The 19852-nt window shown below is 41.4% G+C and overlaps 1 protein-coding gene across 4 annotated transcripts in view; it reads right to left on the bottom strand.

Moving 5' to 3' along the window:
• Positions 1-19852, bottom strand: part of VPS13D (vacuolar protein sorting 13 homolog D) — a 241591-nt gene that overhangs the window by 110098 nt on the left and 111641 nt on the right. For all 4 annotated transcript variants that reach the window (XM_055331554.1, XM_055331555.1, XM_055331556.1 and 1 more), the window contains 6 exons: positions 18775-18917; positions 15146-15276; positions 14735-14910; positions 9629-9752; positions 8635-8870; positions 4789-4897 (listed from right to left, as the gene is read on the bottom strand). In XM_055331554.1, coding sequence (XP_055187529.1) covers positions 4789-4897; positions 8635-8870; positions 9629-9752; positions 14735-14910; positions 15146-15276; positions 18775-18917 — 919 coding nt within the window. The remainder of the gene's footprint in view (positions 1-4788; positions 4898-8634; positions 8871-9628; positions 9753-14734; positions 14911-15145; positions 15277-18774; positions 18918-19852) is intronic.

Here is a 19852-nt window from a genome sequence, read left to right as displayed (position 1 = left end):
GCATGCCAGGCACAGGGTGTGGCCTCACTAAATGTTTACTGTGTTATTCTGACTACAATTCTTCACCCAGCCCTTTATGTACCTCATCTTAGTTGATCTTTCTCACAAACCTGTTAGATCAGTAAGAAAATGAGGCTCAGTGAGGAATGTAAAATATCAGGTATCATATATCTTTAAGTGGCAAAACCAAAACTCAGACCCAGAAAGACATGCTCCTCTTTTTCCTGTGTGCTACGGCCTCCTGTGTCTGTACAGACAGAGGAAACTGAGCTGCACACATGCAATCCCCACATGCTCACTTCTGCGTTCAAAATGAGAAAGCACCTCGATCCGAGGTGCCAAAACCACATGGGAAAACAGCTCAATTATCCTGCAGGTGTTCCAGATTGGGAATCAAAGCACAGATGCTGGATGAAATCGAGTTTTCATACATGGATTCCTCTAGTGTCTGCCCTTACGTGTAGACTCATCAGAGTTGGAAACTACCAACATTTCCATTTAAAAATCTGAGAGGTACAATCAATTAATCAATCAAAATCTGAGATATACCATTCTCCTTCCAGTTCCCTAGCCTACCTTCCCTTACAATTTAGCCCTAAAACCTTGAGATGACACTGAGGAAGACAGAAGTCCATGGGGACTGTGAGTGTTGGAGGGGGGACAGCCCAGAGTGTGATGCTGGAGCTCAATGTAGGTGATGATGCATACTAAGGGACTGGTGGCTGGAAGCTTATTGTGTGCTGTCAGAGACAAAGAGAGGTGAGAAGAGCAGTCCTCCGAGCTTGGGGGCTGAAAAAGGTGGCGATCGGAGGCCAAGCCAGGTGCCAGAGTGTGTTTACACGGAGGATGGGGTGCAACTCTGGTGACAGATAATGGGTTACATTCAGAGGTGGTTACATTAGCAAATATGTTCTTAGTGCTGGACAAGGGACTTACAAATATGGAAATGGAGAAAATCAATGTATTTGTGATGTTGGACTGGACTGGAATTGGAAATATCAGTGTGAATTGCTGGTTTTTAATATACTGAGATATAAAAATATGCAAAATAGGGGGATCCCTGGGTGGCTCAGTGGTTTGGCACCTGCCTTCGGCCCAAGGCGTGATCCTGGAGTCCTGGGATCGAGTCCCACATCGGGTTCCCTGCATGGAGCCTGCTTCTCCCTCTGCCTGTGTCTCTGCCTCTCTCTCTCTGTCTCTTATGAATAAATAAATAAAATCTTTAAAAAATATACGCAAAATAGGAACACATGGGTGGCTCAGTGGTTGAGCATCTGCCTTTGGCTCAGGTCGTGATCCCCTGGGATCCTGAGAATGAGTCCCACATTGGGCTTCCTGCATGGAGCCTGACTCTCTCTCTCTGCCTATGTCTCAGTCTCTCTCTCTGTGCCTCTAATGAATAAATAAATAAATAATCTTAAAAAATATGCAAAATATATAAATGCTTATATAAAATATGTGTAGGTATATTCTGTATGTACATGTACATATCCTACAGCGTGGGTGTAGGCACACATGTGCAGGTATACATATGTTGTGTGCACATAAAACCCCTAGCTCTGTCCCCTGGGAGAGCCTGGAAATGACATCACAGAGGAAACAAGTGCACCCAGTGAACACATTTTAGCTTTCTAACTTCCATTCTCTGATAAAAGGGATCAGGGTGCCCTGAAGAAGTGGCAAATCCAGGAACATAGCAGGGAAGGTACAGATGAACCAAGAATAACTTGCTGTTAAAAAGTAAGGATGTGTTCAAAAAATGAGGGGCATAGGTCAAGAGGACACAGAAGATCAAAGAGCTCCCACTGGCCAAATATGGAAACTGAGTGTTAAATATATCCTGACAGTAACGGGTAACCCACGGAGTCAGAGAGGAATCCATCCTGATGACATACACAATGCTATGGGCTACACTGACACCCCGCCCCAAATTCTTAAGTTGGAGACCGCATCTGAAATTTTGATATGTGGAAATGGAACCTTTGGGTGATCATTAGGTTTAGATCGAGGCATATGGGGAGGACTCTTCCGATGGAATCAGTGCCATTACAAGGAAAGGCATCAACGAGCATGCGTTCTCCCCACCATCCCCAACACTGCCATTTGAGGAAACTGAAGAGGGCAGAAATCTGCCACCCAGGATGTAGGCCCTCAGCAGGGAACCAAACGGCCAGCATCCTGATCCTGGAACTCCCAGCCTCCAGGACTGTAACAAATGAATTCCCATTATTCCAGTCATCCAGTCTATAGTATTTCATCATGAAGTCCAAGCCAATACATATGCATAATACACAGAAAGTCTGACAAGGATCGGGATAGCTACATAGTGGCAAAGTACCTGTCCACAAAGTATATACTAAATACAAGGGAAAGACAGAAACTTCCTCTTGTAGTGCAGGAGACTGGCAAACACCACATTCATCAAGTGCTAAAGTTAACATCAACAGTAACAGGACAAATCAAAATCACAGCATCCCTTCTACAGAATTTCCGGCAATTTTTCTCTGATTTTGAGATCCTTTCAAAATAAAAGTAAGAAGAAGAAAACCAATGAACCAATGAAAAACCCAAGGTGTCAGACTTTCTACTCTTGGTTTCCAATTGAAGAGCAGAGGACCATTTCCTAATGCTAATTCTTAGAATACAGCCTAGTTTTGGATGTCAATGTAACTCCTTTATATCCACCCTCTGATGTACCAGTTTTCATCCCCATCAAGGGAAATTAACAGCAGTAAAAATGTTCTATAAATTATAACATCTTTTTCCAAATGTTTTTCCTACTTCATAAAAAAAATCTGTTTTGTCTGCTCCGCAGTCACCTGGCCCTTGGAAATTAAACAGCTACTTATCATTCCTGTAGTGCTGATCACACCTGGTGCTCGAAATCCAGGTGACAAATCACCTTACTCCTGAGTTTGTCTCCATTCATGCTAACATCCACAGCAGCCTGAACCTTCTTGGAGAGCCATCTGACCACCTTTCCAAGGGCTCGGCCATATTTCTTTTTTCAATTCACTTGACTTCTGTCAGACTTCCTGCATCTTATTTTTAGATTATGGCTTTTCAAAGTTTTCTTCTTTAAAATTCCCAATAAAAGCCCCCAGACCTGTTTACTTTCAATTACTATGCCTCATGGTCTCCTTAGTCATCACCATTCCCAAATCTTAGTTCCCAAATGCATCTGATAGATACAACCTTCCATAAAAAAGAGTGTAATAACACTGTACACAGATCTGAACTGCAGGACTCTGAACTGTTATCATATAGGAATAGACGCAGAAGTACTGATAGGGTGACAGGCAGGAGAACCCTAGACACTCAAAAAACACCATTCATACGGAAGTCCAGAACAGGGGGCTATATTGAGATGGAAAGTAGGTTAGTGACTGCTTAGGGCTAGGGGGTGAGAGGAAAATGGAGCAAGAGCTGGAGGATACAGGGTTTCTTCTAGAGGTGATGAAATGCTATGAAATTGAGTGATGATGATGCTCGGACATATCTGTGGATATACTGCAAACCTTAATAGTACACTGTATGCTATGTGAATTATATCTCAATAAGCTGTTAAAAACATAAAAAGTGAATTAAAAACATGTGTATTGGGCAGCCCGGGTGGCTCAGTGGTTTAGCGCCCCCAGGGCATGATCCTGGAGACCTGGGATCGAGTCCCACATCGGGCTCCCTGCATGGAGCCTACTTCTCCCTCTGCCTGTTTCTGTGCCCCTCTCTCTGTGTCTCTCATGAATAAACAAATAAAATCTTAAAAAAAAAAAAAGCAAAAAAAAAACATATGTATTAAAAGTTTCATTTGATGTACAAAATTCGAGATGATTTGAATCTACACCTCTCCCCAATTAAAAATGTGAGAGGAGGGACATCTGGGTGGCTCAGTGGTTGAGCACCTGCCTTCGGCTCAGGTTGTGATCCCCAGGTCGTGGGATCGAGTCCTGCATTGGGCTCCCTGAATGGAGCCTGCTTCTCCCTCTGCTTATGTCTCTGCCTCTCTCATGAATAAATAAATAAACTCTTTTTTTAAAAATGTGAGAGGAGCTGTATAAACTCAAATCCAAATGAAGCTACACCACTGACACGCAATACCACTTTTGGTTATAAAAGGCGGATCCTTTGTCAGCATTAGGGTAATGGCGTGTTCAAGAGACATTCACTTATCAGGATTATTTTTGGACTGTGTGATTTGTATTTTGGAAAATCTTCAAGAACACAGTTTTCAGGTAAATGTGTTTTAAAAAATCACGCAATTTGGTAATCTTCCTCCTCTTAGAGTCACTTCTGCACCTCTCTGTTCTCAAATAGCTTTCATTTTTTTTAGGTTTGGACTACTTATCCTTCCTGTCCTTCTGTCACCTGTGATGCTTCTGGCCAAATTTCACTGTCTTCCTGTCTATATCTCAGAAACATTTCCCTCAACTGACCTGAAAAGAATGTCAGCAAGAAAAGGGAAAAAGTTGTCAGTTTGATCATTTCCCCATTCAGTTTAGGGAAAAGTAGACTAGAAAAACAGAGTAATGAAAACAGCAAATCACAAATCTGGAAAAAATGAATTCAAGAAGTAAGTTACCCCCAAAAGGGCAACGGAGATGAGAAGGGCATGGGATTCCTGGAGCAGGTATCATAGGATAGGAGGAAGAACTCCAACCCGAACAGGTGAGACTCCCGTGTCCCCTCCCCACCCAGCCAGCTGTCCAGCCCGCCTCCCTTCCCTTGACCAGAGGCCCCTCCAGGGCTCAAAACCTCCTCTTCTAAATTCCAAGTGCTAAGTTTTCTTACCTTCTTCTTTAAAATGACTCTTTGTGTCTTTGGTGAGACATCCAAGACAAGCTCTGCACAGGTAGTAGCCTTGTTGGAAGCCACAGGCCTTCCTGTCCCCTCCTGTAAACTAGAATTAAGACAATAATACATACATGCACACATGTATATACATGCACTCACACATGTCTTCAAGTGCTCAGAAGCAAATGCTTAAAACCTCATCTAAAAAGAGGATTTTTTTTTTTAATCATAGAAGAATAAGTCTTAAGTTGTGTAAAGACCAAGGTTGTGTTTTCTTGGATGGTTCAAGCATTCATTTGTCAGAAGACATACTGACATTGTGCAACTCCTGAAGATTTTAGTGCCTTAAAGCTCAGACATAAAAGAATAACTATATATCTTTAGAGCTTCCCCCAGTACCACCTGAAAAGTCAAACAATCCAAGGATCCAAGAATTGGCTCTACTCTTTGCCAGACAGAAAACCAGCATCACTGCATCCCCAAGGCTTGGCAAGAAATGAGAGTCCCTTTAGGATGAAAAGAAAACAAAGGATATATAATCACCTTCTTCCAACTCAATTGTGTTGTGTTTCTCTGCGGCTTAGGAATCCTAAGCTTTATGGAATGTTGCAGCCTAGCTATACTTTGGTGTATTTTGATAAGACTTTATTTATTCTCCTGTCTCCACTAATCTCTATCATCAAAAAAGGGACCGATAAGGATGCCTGGGTGGCTCAACCGTTGAGCGTCTGCCTTTGGCTTGGGGCATGATCCCCGAGTTCTGGGATTGAGTCCTGCACCGGGATCCCTGCATGGAGCCTGCTTCTCCCTCTGCCTGTGTCTCTGCCTCTCTCTCTGTGTCTCTCATGAATAAATAAATAAAATCTTTATTTTTAAAAAAGGGACTGATAAATTTGGGGTTAAAAACTAGGTTTTGTTAAAAAAAAAAAAAAAAAAAAAAAAACTAGGTTTTGTGACCAAAAGTTCAAGTGACAAAAATAAACTCATAAATTAGATTTCAACAAAATTATAAACTTCTGCCCTTCAAAGGACACCATCAAGAAAGTAAAAAGACAATTTACAGGAGAGAAGATATTTGCAAATCATATATGTCATTTGCAAATTTGTATCCGTATTATACAAGAAACTCTTCAAACTCAACAATAAGATGCAAAAAGCCAAATTTAAAAATGAGTGAAGTATTTGAATAAACATTTCTCCAAAAAATGGCCCATAAGCACATGAAAAGATCAACATCCTAAGTTATTAAGGAAAGGCCAATCAAAACCACAACAAGAAGTCACTACATGCTCAGTAGGAAGGTTACAATCAAAAAAATGTAGGGGACACCTGGATGCCTCAGTGGTTGAGCATCTGCTTTGCCTCAGGACGTGATCCCGGAGTCCTGGGATCGAGTCCCGCATCGGGCTCCCCACAGAGAGCCTGCTTCTCCCTCTGCCTGTGTCTCTGCCTCTCTCTTTGTCTCTCATGAATAAATAAGCAAGATCTTAAAAATAAAATAAAATAAAATAAAATAAAATAAAATAAAATAAAATAAAATAAAATAAAATAAAATAAAATAAGTAAAATAAAATAAAATAAAATAAAATATAAAATAAAATAAAATAAGTAAAATAAAATAAATAAAATAAAATATAAAATAAAATAAAATAAAATAAAATAAAATAGCAAGTGTTGGGGGGCTGGGGAGAAATCAGAACCCTTGCACATTGCTAGTGGGAATGTACAGTGATTCAGCTGCTGCAGAGAACGGCACAGCAATTACTCAAAAAGTTAAACATAAAAAATACCAGAGAACCCAGCAATTCTGCTCCTAGGTAAATACACAAAGGAACCTGAAACAAGTACTCAAAACACACGCAGAGGCTTGCTGACAACAGCACCCTTGGCAATGGCTGAAAGTTGGAGAAGACACGGATGTTCATCAACAGACGAGTGGAAAACAGTGGTACGGCCATACAATGGAGTATTATTCAGCCATAACAGGAAGGGAATTCAGACACATGATACAGCATGGATGAGCCCTGAAAACATGCTAAGTGAAAGAAGCCAGATGCAAAGGGTCACATATTTATGGTTCCATTTATGTGAAATATCTGGAACAGGTAAATCCTTAGGGATGGAAAGCAGACTGGTGGTTGCCAGGGCCTGGGGAGAACTGCTTAATGTTTGGATGTTCTTCTTGGACTAATGAAAATGTTCTGGAACTAGATGGGGGCTCTAGTTCCAGCTAGGACAGCATCACAGATGCACTACACTGAACTGTTCAGTTTTCAACACTTAATTTTATGTTGGGCACATTTCACCTCAACTGAAAATAAAACCAAAACAAAACTAGTCTCATCCTCAGCATTTGTTCCCTGTGAAAATGCAAAGAAATAGTGTCTAATAGACTCCAAAACATGGTGTAATCTCTCTACACACCAAGATTCCCAGGAAGCTTTTTTTTATCTGCTCCCTATCTATCCAACCCATTACACTCACAATCCCCCATCAGGATTCTTCAGTTAAAGAGCATAATAACTACTGGAATTAAATAGGAGAACATAAAGGGAAAAACATGATTAGCAACCAGACTAAGAACTGGTTTTTCAGGCACTAAAATCTTAAGCATGTCACACTGGCGAGTGCCATAATCTTTTAAGAGAAACGAGCAGACTGACTTAATCGCAAGATAAACCACCCAGCACCATTCTTTCCAAGGAGAGCTGTGACAAACTGGAAAAGAATGGCTATTCTAAGCAAAGATGCCATTCAATTCATGACTAGTGAAATCTGGACTCTACGTAGGTGAGAGGTACCACTAGATCCAGAGATTATTTTTTGAGTCTCAGGCAGATACAAAAATATCATTCATAAGCAAAATTACTTAGAACATTTTAAAGGAATCTGGCTTTAAATGCCCTAATCACCAGGTGATTCATATTTGTAATGCTAAAGATCTAGCTATTTCTCATTTTTTCCACAGGTAAACTTTTTTTAAAAAAGATTTTTATTTATTTATGAGAGATACAGAAAGAGAGGCAGAGACACAGGCAGGGGGAGAAGCAGGTTTCATGCAGGGAGCCCGATGTGGGACTTGATCTCAGGATTCCCGGATCACACCCCGAGCTGAAGGCAGATGCTCCGCCGCTGAGCCACCCAGGCGTTCCTACAGGTAAACTTTAAAATTGGCCCCATGACTGGCATAGGAATGATCAATTGTATTAACATGTTGGTGAGATGACTAAGTTTTGAAAGCCCAATGTCTTGAATCTCTGTGTACCAATCTAACAACACAACCAGAATAAACTTGCTCTTCTTCACCTGAGTTTTCTAAATACAGCTAGTCAGAGGACAGTGGAAGTTATAATTCCAAGGTTGCTGGAATTACTGTCAAGTTGAGCTACTCTGGTTGGCTATAGGTGATTATCAGTATTCTCAATGAGAGAGGGGAGTCAGGAAGATGGTTTGAATGATTATGATAAAGATTAGTCAGTTTCAAATGAGAAAAGATAAAAATAGCACGAAATTTAAAAAATACACTAAAAATACCACCTTAAACAAGAAGAACGGAGGATATGAGAATAGTATCTTAAGGGAGGAATGTTAAATACTAGGATGGATTATTGGGGAGTTCTTTGAAGAAAGAACAGTCTTGCCTCTTTGGATACAAGTAATCTAGCCAGAAGACAAGGGTTTAGCCTAAGACCTTTCAAGATAGACCCAGAGCCTAGGATTTGGAAAAGAATGGAAGGAATCTTCCTTCATTCTTTGGGCCTCTTGAGAACTGCTTAAAACTTAAAACCAGTTAATAATTAGCACCTTCTGCTTTATAAGAACAGTAGTTTAACTCTGAATTACCCAGAGAATGTATAGGTAGCAGCAATATAAATGAAGTTTTCATAATACAGTTGTCGGTTATCCTGGAAGTCATTCATGTTGCAGTTGAGCTCTGAGGAGCCCGCCCCCTTCACAGTCAGCGTGATGAAAGGAGGCAGGGTGGGTTCATCCCAGGCATAGTCCAATGAAGTCATGGGCTTCACTTCAGTTCGGAGCCTGGGTTCAGCTACACCGTGCTGAGTAAAGACAACAGGAACCTATGGTAACGGCAGGGAGGATAAAGAGGACTTTGATTCAGAATGCTGTTACTGGAAAGTGAGTCAGTGCTCCCTAGGTTTAAGATCCAGATTCTGCCCAAGCAAATCCTACACAGGGCATAACCACAATCATAAGCATAATCCTTCTGGTTTCTTCAAATGCCTTTCTAGTCATCTTCCAAGCTGCACCAAGCCCAACAACTAAAGGACAGGGCCATCTCTTCCACTCTCACCCCCTATAATAGATATACTCTGAACATAGAAAGGAATACAAATTCTGGAATTCAGCTATGGGAAGTCACGTATTATAAGATGTTGTTATTCGAAGGCATAATTTAAAAACAGCCTCTTCTGATACCATTTGGCTTTACTTGGAAGATTTATAAAAAAATGTTCACTGTAAGGAAGCAACAGTAAAACTGCCCATCCCCATTGTCATTGGATGATCTGATTCTGATTCCTCCTCTGTTTGTGTAGAATGTCTACAGGGGGCACCATGTCCACCAAACAATCTAGTCAGAATGATTGTGGGGAGCTGAGAAGTCCCTTCTGGGCAAAGGCTGTGCAGCAATCAAACCAACCAGCAGAAACCACCTCCTGGGGGTAAGGATGTCTAGTGTTGTCCAGCTGCAGAGACCCCCATACAGTTTCTTTCCAACCCAAGTTTAAAATGTATTTCATCCTTATCTTCAAGGCAGTACATACTCCACATTCCCACACGTGAAACAGCCCAACTGGCTCATGACTCTAGTCGATACCTTAGAAAAGTTGTCAATTCGGAAAGGAGGGGGTAACTGGTCCGTGTCACTGAATGAGATCCTATAGGTGGCTCCTCGGAGAGTAATTTCCACGCGCAGGAAGAAGCACTTCCCCAGGGTATCTCTGCAAATAAAGGAAACAAGAAGGCTGCACACTGTGAAGGAAAAAACTTAGAGCTCACTCTCTTAGACTTCTCATCTGGACCTCAACAGGTACATACCACTGTGTCCTCTTTGGTCACATTAAAAAACTAGAAATTGGGGGATCCCTGGGTGGCGCAGCGGTTTGGCGCCTGCCTTTGGCCCAGGGCGCAATCCTGGAGACCCGGGATCGAATCCCACGTCAGGCTCCTGGTGCATGGAGCCTGCTTCTCCCTCTGCCTACGTCTCTGCCCCTCTCTCTCTCTGTGTGATTATCATAAATAAATAAAAATTAAAAAAAAAAACTAGAAATTGACCATGTTAATCACTCTGAATAAAAAGAAAATTCATCCAAGCAATTTCTGAACAGCACATTGTCACTGCACAACAAGACCTACATATTTTATTGAGTGGGTCTGTTTTGGGTAATAGGGCCAGCATAGCAAATAAGTAACTGTTGTTGCTTTGACATAAAAAAGAGCAATTTCACATGGTTCGAACTAATATATGGATGTTATTGATAACCAGGGTTTTTAGTATAGGATGAGGGAAGGTGACAAAGAATCCAAGTAGTTACCAGTATGTAAATCATAGTTTTTTTAATTTTTTTTTTTTTAATGATAGTCACAGAGAGAGAGAGAGAGGCAGAGACACAGGCAGAGGGAGAAGCAGGCTCCATGCACGGGGAGCCCGACGGAGGATTCGATCCCGGGTCTCCAGAATCACGCCCTGGGCCAAAGGCAGGCGCTAAACTGCTGTACCACCCAGGGATCCCCATAGTTTTTTTGTTTATAAGTGTATGTGAATTTAAATACAGGTACATCACTGGAGAGAATGAAGAAGCTCTTCCTCAAAAGAGAGTATCAGTTAATAAATGCAGAAGATGTATTTACTGTACATGTAATCACTGATTCAGGTAAGAACCATCAAACCACTGGGTGAAAGGTTTCTGGGGAGCAGAATACAAACAGCCCCAAATTATCCCCTCAATGGTCTACTACTACCCACAAAGAATCAAAGGTAACTTTACAATAGAGAGACCTGGTGGACACCACCCTAGTCAAGTGATGGCTGAATGTAGCAACATCAATAATGGGACCAACGGATGGCACAGGCTTCCTGTGTGACCCACTGGGAAATACATAACACCACATAAGTAGTAGTATCCTTACCAAAAATATTTAGCCTAAATCTACATATAGGAAACTCTCAGAAAAAATCTAGAAAATAAAACATTCTACAAGAGACTGGCTTGGAATCTTTAAAAATTTCGATGTCAAAAAAGGCAAAAATAAATAAAAGGAAAAGAAGGACTACTCTAAATTAAAGTGGATGAGATTTACCTGCCAAATAAAATGGATGATCTGTGACCAGATCCTCAATCAGGGGGAGCAGAATTGCTATGGAGGACTTTTTCTTTCTTTTTTTTCTTTTCTTCTTCTTCTTTCTTTCTTTCTTCTTTCTTTCTTTCTTTCTTTCTTCTTTTTTTTTAAGATTTGATTTATTTATTCATGTGAGACAGAGAAAGAAAGAAGCAGAGACACAGGCAGAGGGAGAAGTGGCTCCATGCAGGGAGCCAGACGTGGGACTCAATCCCAGGACCCCGGGATCACGCCCTGGGCTGAAGGTGCCACTAAGCCGCTGAGCCACCCAGGCTGCCCTCTTTTTAAAAAAAATTTTTTTTTTTTTTTTATGATAGTCATACAGAGAGAGAGAGGCAGAGACACAGGCAGAGGGAGAAGCAGGCTCCATGCACCGGGAGCCCGACGTGGGACTCGATCCCAGGTCTCCAGGATCGCGCCCTGGGCCAAAGGCAGGCGCCAAACCGCTGCGCCACCCAGGGATCCCTTTTTTTTTTTTTTTTTAATTTACTTACTTCAGAGAGAGAATCCCAAGCAGACTCCATGCTAAGCATGGAGTTGGGTCCAGGGTTCAATCATATGACTCTAAGATCACGATCTGAGCTGAAACCAAGAGTCAGATGCCCAACCGACTGTGCCACCCAGGCGCCTCTATGAAGGACATTTCAAAAGACTATTTATCAGGAGGCACCTGGGTGGCCAGTCAGCAGAGCATGTGATTCTTGATCTCAGAGTTATGAGTTTGAGTCCTATGTTAAGTATAGGGATCAATTTAAAAAAACTATCAGAAAAAAACCCAACATTAAATTTCTTCAGTGTGTAATAGTATATTTACTGAGAAAAAAATGTCCTTGTCTTTAAGTGGATAAACGAAGTTTTTATGGATAGATTTTTTAACAGGATGACTTCAATTTACTTTCAAATGGCTCAGAAAAAAAGTGTGCATCCATGCAATGGGCACAGCAAGGACACAGCAAAATGCTGATGCGTAGTTAATCCAGGTGAAAGATAAAAGAATGTTCTTTATACTACTCGTAAGTTTTCTGTAGGTTTAAACCATTTCAAAATGAAAACTTGGGGAAAGGCAGAGAAAGAGGCTGTGGGTCTGTGCTCAGTAACTTTAGTGCACTAAAACCACTCCAAAGGGTTAATTAACAAAGGTACACAAGCCATCTTCTCCCACCTCCACATATTTTCTTTCCTTCCTTCCTTCTCTCCTTGAAGTAGTCATGAACAATTTTTGCTTAATTCTGAACTGGCTTCCTCTTCTCACACAACATATCCAGGCAACCTCCACCCAAGCAGTACATAAACCACTGCAGACCTAACTCCTCCCCTCCCCACCCCATTAAATCTGGTGAGGATACGGGATTCTAGCAGACAAGAGCTCTGGTTGAAGCAGGGATGAGTGCACTGGAGCCCTGCCCACTTGGCTTCCTCAGCCCCTAAAGTCATCTCCTTAAAACCCCTGATGATTCCTAGGGACACAGCTCAAAAACCCCTTTATCAGATGCAATGAACTCTAATCAGGGCCAGTGCAAAGGGAAATGATGAAGGGTACACCACTGACCACAAAGAAAAAAAAAACAACCCTCAGAAAATATGTTTTAAAAAGCCAAAAAAGATATTATTTTGCAGCATCTATTCTTTTTCAAGAAATTTTATTTATTTGAGAGAGAAAGCATGAGCGGAGGCGGGGGGGGGGGATGGCAGAAGGAGAGGGAGAAGCAGGCTTCCCACTGAGCAGGGAGCCCGATGTGGGATTTGATCCTAGGACTCTAGGATCTAAGCCCAAGGCAGACGCTTAACTGACTGAGCCACCTAGGCGCCCCTTGCATCAACTATTCTTAAAATCAGCCAGTATTCTGCTCCTTTACAAGAGTGTTCTCAATGGAGAACTAACCATAAAATATAAAACCTTAAATTTTGCTTCTAAATGCATCAAAATAGCAATGATTTCAGTGACTTTAGCTGCCAAGACATTTAATGAAAGAAACTAAACAGGACACAAATAACTGGAATGGTATCCCATGTGCACAGGTCCAAAGACTTAATGTTGTTCAGATGGCAATGCTGCCCAATGTGGATCTACAGACTTAATACACTCTCTACCCAAATCCCAAGTGGTATTTTTTTTCCAGCAGTAGAAGAACTTACTCTGAATTTCTGATAGAATCTCAAGGAATTCTAAACAGCCAAAATAATATCTTTCTTTTTTAAAGGCTTTATTTTTAAGTAATCTCTACCTACACCCAACATGGGGCTTGAATTTATAACCCTGAGATTAAGAGTCCCATGCTCTACCAACTGAACCAGCCATGAGCCCCCAAAATAACCCTTAAAAGGAATAATGTCGGAGGTGTCACACTTGCTGATTTCAAAACTTTACAAAGCTGTATTATTCAAAAACAGTGCAATATTAACATAAAGACAAACACACAGAGGATGGAAGCGTGAGCACAGAAATAAACTCTCACATATAGAGTCAAATAATTTTTGACAAGGGTGCCAAGACCATCCCATGGGAAAGGAGAGTCACAGATAGTTTTTTTTTTTTTAAATCAAAGATTTTATTTATTTATTCATGAGAGACAGAGAGACAGGCAGAGGGAGAAGCAGGCTCCATGCAGGGAGCCTGACAGGGGACTCGATCCCGGGTCTCCAGGATCACACCCCGGGCTGAAGGGAGCGCTAAATCACTGAGCCGATAGTTTCTTTTACTAAGAATCTTACATCTACTGTATGACTCTGCTCCATCTTAGGGACCTGAGGAGCCAAATTTAGAGATAAAGTAGATAAGTGGCTGCAGGGTTGGAGAAAAGGAGAGATGCACAGTTATTAATGGGTATAGAGTTTCATTTTCCAAGATGAGAAGAGTTCTGGATGCTGGCTGCCCTAAAATATGAACACATTTAACCTAGTGAACTTAAAAATGGTAAAGTGGTAAATTTCATACTACGTGTCTGAGGCCCAGAAAATAATCTGTTGTGTTGTCTTTCTCATGTAGTATGTGTATTTTATCACAATAAAAAAAGAAAACTTTAATCCTTTTTTTTTTTTAAAAAAAAAGCACTTGATAAAAGCAGAAAGAAGAAAGTCATCCTGTGATAGTTGAGGCTGAATCTGTTAAATTTTTCTTAATAAGAACCTGAGGGTCACTGGGTTGGACAAAGAAGGCCAGATGATTTACTAAAATAACACCAAGTGAGAAAAGAGGGTACACTGTGGAAGAATATAAAAAAAAATCTATAAACAATATTAGCATCTAAATACAGAGTTTTCAGAGTTGCAGGTGATCATGAGCTCTGCTGCCCTTGGATTTATCACCTCAGCCCACAGCTCCTGCACTGTGGTCAAAACTGTCAACACACCCTGTAATTCATACCATCAAAATGTTCGGTCAAACTTACCTGGTCGCTGCAAGTTTTAAGAACTATGTCTGAGCTAGAAACATATATGTCCATTTCATGAAGGACAGTATTAATATTTACTATGAATAGCTTTGTAGGTATTTCTAATTTATATGGTATTTACAGCTCATTGTTTACATTATTGCACGTCAAACACTGCTACTTTTTTGTCTAAATACCGTCTCTGAAATTACCTCATGTTGATATGGAAGGAATTATTCTTATTGACTTCAAAGCCTCCAGACCAAATACAATTGGGAACATCCATCAATCTGACACATAGGAGCTGATCATAGTCATTCCGAGGCCAATGGAACACCACACTGGAACCAGGAAGGGTTGAAATGTAACCTTCAGGATTGGCTGTTCCCTGAAACACACAGGATCACTGGCTTTACTCAACAAATCAAGACAGCAAATGTTTCCTGAGTAACCACCTACTCTGGGCCCTGCCCTCTACCACAAGCTGGTTAGGGTACCAAAAGCCCAAAATGGTCATTCACATCACAAAACTCAACAGTGCTGATGGGGAGATAAACCATGGCGTTAAAACTCTCCATGCTACTAAATAAACACTAGTCATTCCTCCAAAGTAAACTACTTACCTGTCCACGGGCAAATTCTCTCTGTGCAAATGCAAGCTTGTGAGATGATTTATTATCTAACAGGTAACGAGGGGCAAAGATGACCATACAAGTGTCAATATATCGACCTCGGCCTTTCTTGACATCGATACCTGCAAATAATAAGAACCATTTCCATGAATTAATCAGAAGAAAGAAAATTCGTGGCCTTTCAAAAGTCAATAGGCTTCACAATTTACTCAGTTTCCCTGAGAAAACAACCATATCACCCAGAGGTGCTGTCAAGCCTTCCAAGGATGGAATGAAAACAACTGCTCTCAAAGTCTTATTCTTTATGCCCACTTCAGCCTGAAGAAGTCTCAGTGGTGGTACCAGTATCCTCATAATTCCTAGCCTCCTCACAAAGGGGCACAGCATTACAAGGGCAGGTGTTCAGCCACGAGTACTGGTAGTTTTCGTCTACGAAATGGACTACGGCAATAATCTATGTAATGTGTATCTGTTTAAATCTGGGACACAAATGTCCTCCTTGAGAACTTGCCCCTTTTACATGATATCACAGAAACTTCAGATTACTTAACTGGATCATCCTGAATGGCTCTGAACACAGCAGATTCTTCCCTAGGACTTTCTTTTACCCCACTGCCCAAGAACCCAGCTAAAACATAAAGCTAAACATCATAGGATGTATTCATTCACAAGATAAGAGTTTCCAGCACCTATCAGATCCTGGAAAGACAGAATAGCAAACAAAACACATACCAAGGAAAGGAAGTCATAATCAGATGGAAATCGCAAAATATTGGATCTCAAGAGAGAAAGAAGGAAAAAACAGCACTGAATTATCTTTAAAACCCTGATAACAATTTTAAAAATTCCAAACCCAGTGGGATAAATTATTCATTCATTCAGATAACAAATATAGCAACTGTATTCAAGGCATTAGGCTGAGCTCTGGTTATACAGTGATAGAAATACTTATAGATAGAAATAATAAAATATTTATTGAATCCTTGATGCAGGCTGCGCCTCTCCCAAAGGCTTTACATTTAATTCTCCTAACAACCTTATGAGATAGTATTTTCATAGATGAGGAAACTTTCCTTTTTATAGATGAGGAAACTAAGGCACCTGTAGAGCCAAGGAACTTGCATGAGGCCAGAGTCAGTAAGTGGCACAGCCAGGGCTCAACCCCAGGCACACTGCCTCAGCAGCCCTTGCTCACATCATGACAAGACACATAAAAGGACTGTATTTAGCAGTCGGCAAGTGTCAAGAGAACCACAAAAAAAAGAAGAGATCTTAGGACATGGCAACTAAGTGTCCTGAGTGTCCCAACATAACCCCAATTATAAATATTCCAGCCTGTTAAGGCCATAATTCACCTGTACTAGCTTGAAAAAGCTGGTGTTGCTTTAATCTAAGTCTTCAAAAATACGTAAAAGACTGAGCAAATCACACACACACACAAAACACACACCCCTGAAATTCGTTACCTAAGAAATGCTAAGTAATACCCGAATAGGGAGAAGTACCCTATCATTTTTTTTTCTGCAACACACAGGAAAGCATTGTCAGAAATCGATATCTGTAGGTAGCTGATCTCAACCAATACAAAGTCTGCCTACAAAAGATATATTTAATTTGATACTACAAAAAGAATCTACAGTATCAAGACCCAATTTTAAAAAACAATACGGGCTTTTTAAGTTTCCTTTTTCATTTATATGGCCGTGGCAATCTCCCAATAAATGAGTATCCGATAAGATAAAAATGTACAAAATCCTTTATTTTGGAGGTACTTACATGTAAGGCTAACTGGCAAGGTCTCCCTGGCTTTTCATCTCAGGATTTTACTTTTAAACTTTCCTGATAGGGAGCTAGTCATCTATCTAATTCTTCAAAAATATTCAAGTGAGAGATTCCACAAATTCCCTTGATAATACATGCCAAGCTCCCATGATCCTTAGGAATTATAAAGTCCTAATTCAGCCTAATCCCCCTATCCCTTTCTTTGGTGTAAAAACAAAATCCCTATCACAGCACCATTCCTAAAGACATATGCAATGACTTTTAATGAATGCTCCTTGAATGAAAATTTATACACGTGCTCACAGCGTATTTCTGACTAGAGACCTGTTTGCCTCTGCAGTAACTCTGTGGTTCCCAAAAATCAGCAGCTTTGGAAGGCACAGGCTCCATTTCTCCCCTCAATTTTTTCCAACTGCAGCTTCTAGCCAACCTGTGGTAGCTTTCTTTGGGAACTATATCAAGGACCAGATACCCCACCAGATACCCAAACACAGCATGAAGCAGCCTTTGCCTATTCAAGAGGTGGAGTAAACAGATGTAAAGACACAGGACAGAAAATGACCCCCAGCAAACAAGCAGTAATAATAAAAGAAAGAAAGAAAATGATCCCTGGCAGGAGGATCAAAGAATTAATTTCCTCTACTAAAAATCTTACATCAACCTTAAAGACAGTGCCCATGTCAAGGGAGAATGCATATGAATTCATGTTCTAAAAACAGGAAAAGGAAGCTGGACTTGGAAGAGACTCCTGCTAATAAGCCCTCAAATACTTAAACATATCTCGGACCCTCCATGGGATTCAGGATAAACAGCTACATGATACCACCTCAGTTTTTCCTTCTACAACAGGACTCTTTGTATCTGCACCGTCCAATTACAGTTGCCATTAATCCTGAATGGCTATTTAAATTCAATAAACTTCAGTATAAGAAAGGATTCAATTCTTTGGTCACACTGGCTGTATTTGTTAGTAACGTACTCCTGTGTGCTCAGCGGCCACACGTGGCTAGTGCTGCTGGGCTGGACGGTGCAGAATGGGACACTATCATCATCAGAGGGTTCAATGGACAGCACGAGCACGGTCTAGGTGGTTTTCCAACATTCAGCCCTCAACAGTGCTTTGAGAGCTTCAGAAATTATATACTAAAGGAAAGGGGTACTGCTAACATTTTAAACCTGAGACATTTAAATCAAACTTACCTTAACCCTTCAGAGAATCTTCTGAGCATTCCAGATGGCTATGAGGTACATAGGTACAGCATTCTCCCCTCCCCTCACCACCCTCAAGAAGTTAAGCTAGTTTAGGGGCTTCTAGTTACTATAACCACTAAGTACACTTTATTACATTTTCTGCTTCAAATGTGTACCCCCCAATCATAATCCTACTTCTGACCCAGACTTGTCCTCTGCATCTGGGCAAGTCACTTAACCTCTCTGCTTCAGTTTCAAGGAGAACAATGCTCCTTACCCTCTTAGGGTTTGCAAGTTTTAATGAATGCGTGGGAAATGCTTGGAGGATGAAAAGCATTCTAAGTGTTCCTATTATTCCCATGAAAAACAAGGATTCAAGCCAAACTGATACTTTCCTGACGCAGGTGAGTCTGAAATTAAACAGAGCCCCAGACCTCAAAAGGGCAGTGTTTAGGTGGCTCCTTAGATCCCTAGAACAGATCTGCGTTGATATCAATCTAGCATTCAGAGAACAGATACCTGACCCAATGCCAAATGAGAGTATCAGCACTTGCAGCCAGGCCAAAACGTATGGCCAGCTTATTCCTCCAAGCCTGAGGTCATCGGCCAATGGTTCTGATTCTCCCGCTGCTCCAAATGTAACCCACCAATGTTATAGATCAGCCCTGGGCGGTTTCCTTGCTGGATGACTTTCAAAGCTCGGACACCACTACCACCATCCAGTGAGAAGCCCTGGCACCAGCCCGGCATGCCTTCAGGATGAATCCCCCTTCCGATTCTCATCGTGCAGCTGTGGGGCAGAAAAGCAGAGATATATGTATTCATCTGTAAGAAAGTCTTACTTTCTGCTGTAAGAAAGTCTTTACTTTTCCTGCTCTAATCAGGAAACACGATCACCCAAAACCAGAACTCTGACACTGACTCTTCCTCACTTTCGTGTGATTCCCCAACACAGAAGGGCAATCAGCTAGTGGTCAAGACTCTTACCTTTGAGGCAGCCACAGTACCTCAATGTGTGAAATGTATGGACATCTACACCTGAACACGTTCAGAGAAAACATTAGGATTCTGTGGGCATAAATCATGAGGAAAGGACTACGATACCTTATTCCTCTGAGAAACAAGGATTCGAATCTGATCCTTTCCCATCTCAGGTATTTCAAGGATTCATGAAATAACTTGACTGTATGAGACAAGTGCGCACACGACTCCGTGCACACCAAGAAACTATGTACAGAAGGCGCAACCTTCTTTCTCAGGCCTGGTATTCTTACAACGGCGAAGCGCTGTCTGGTTGGCCAATGTCTTGTGATGGATCCTGGATACAGAACTCCTGAATGTGTGTACCGGGCTCTACTACTAACAAGCCACATAACCTTGGACGGGTAGTTTGTTCAGAGCCTCAGTTTCCTCACTGTAAAATAAAGCAGTGTTTCCTGCCCCGCCTAATCCACGGGGATGTGATGGGCGAGGGGAAATGCTTTGTGAACTGTGAGTTCCCTAAATAAGTCAAGCTGCGTCACCAGTGTCAAGTCCTTGATCTAAAACTGTCAGAATTGTCTCAGGAAAGGCGTGACACTGCGTCAGATGGTTGGTTGTATCTCCCGCCACGTCCAGTAAGTCCCCAGTCAATCTGAGACCACTCCTTCCTAGGAAGGCTGCAGCCCACGAGAACTACGCAGCAGGGGTTGGCACTAGAACGCTATCAGATGCGCTCCCCTTGAG

This window comes from Nyctereutes procyonoides, unplaced genomic scaffold (genome assembly GCF_905146905.1).
Source record: "Nyctereutes procyonoides isolate TBG_1078 unplaced genomic scaffold, NYPRO_anot_genome, whole genome shotgun sequence".
NCBI classification, from domain to species: Eukaryota; Metazoa; Chordata; class Mammalia; order Carnivora; family Canidae; genus Nyctereutes; species Nyctereutes procyonoides.
The sequence above is the reverse complement of the archived record's forward strand: the minus strand, read 5'-3'. Positions and strand labels throughout refer to the sequence as shown.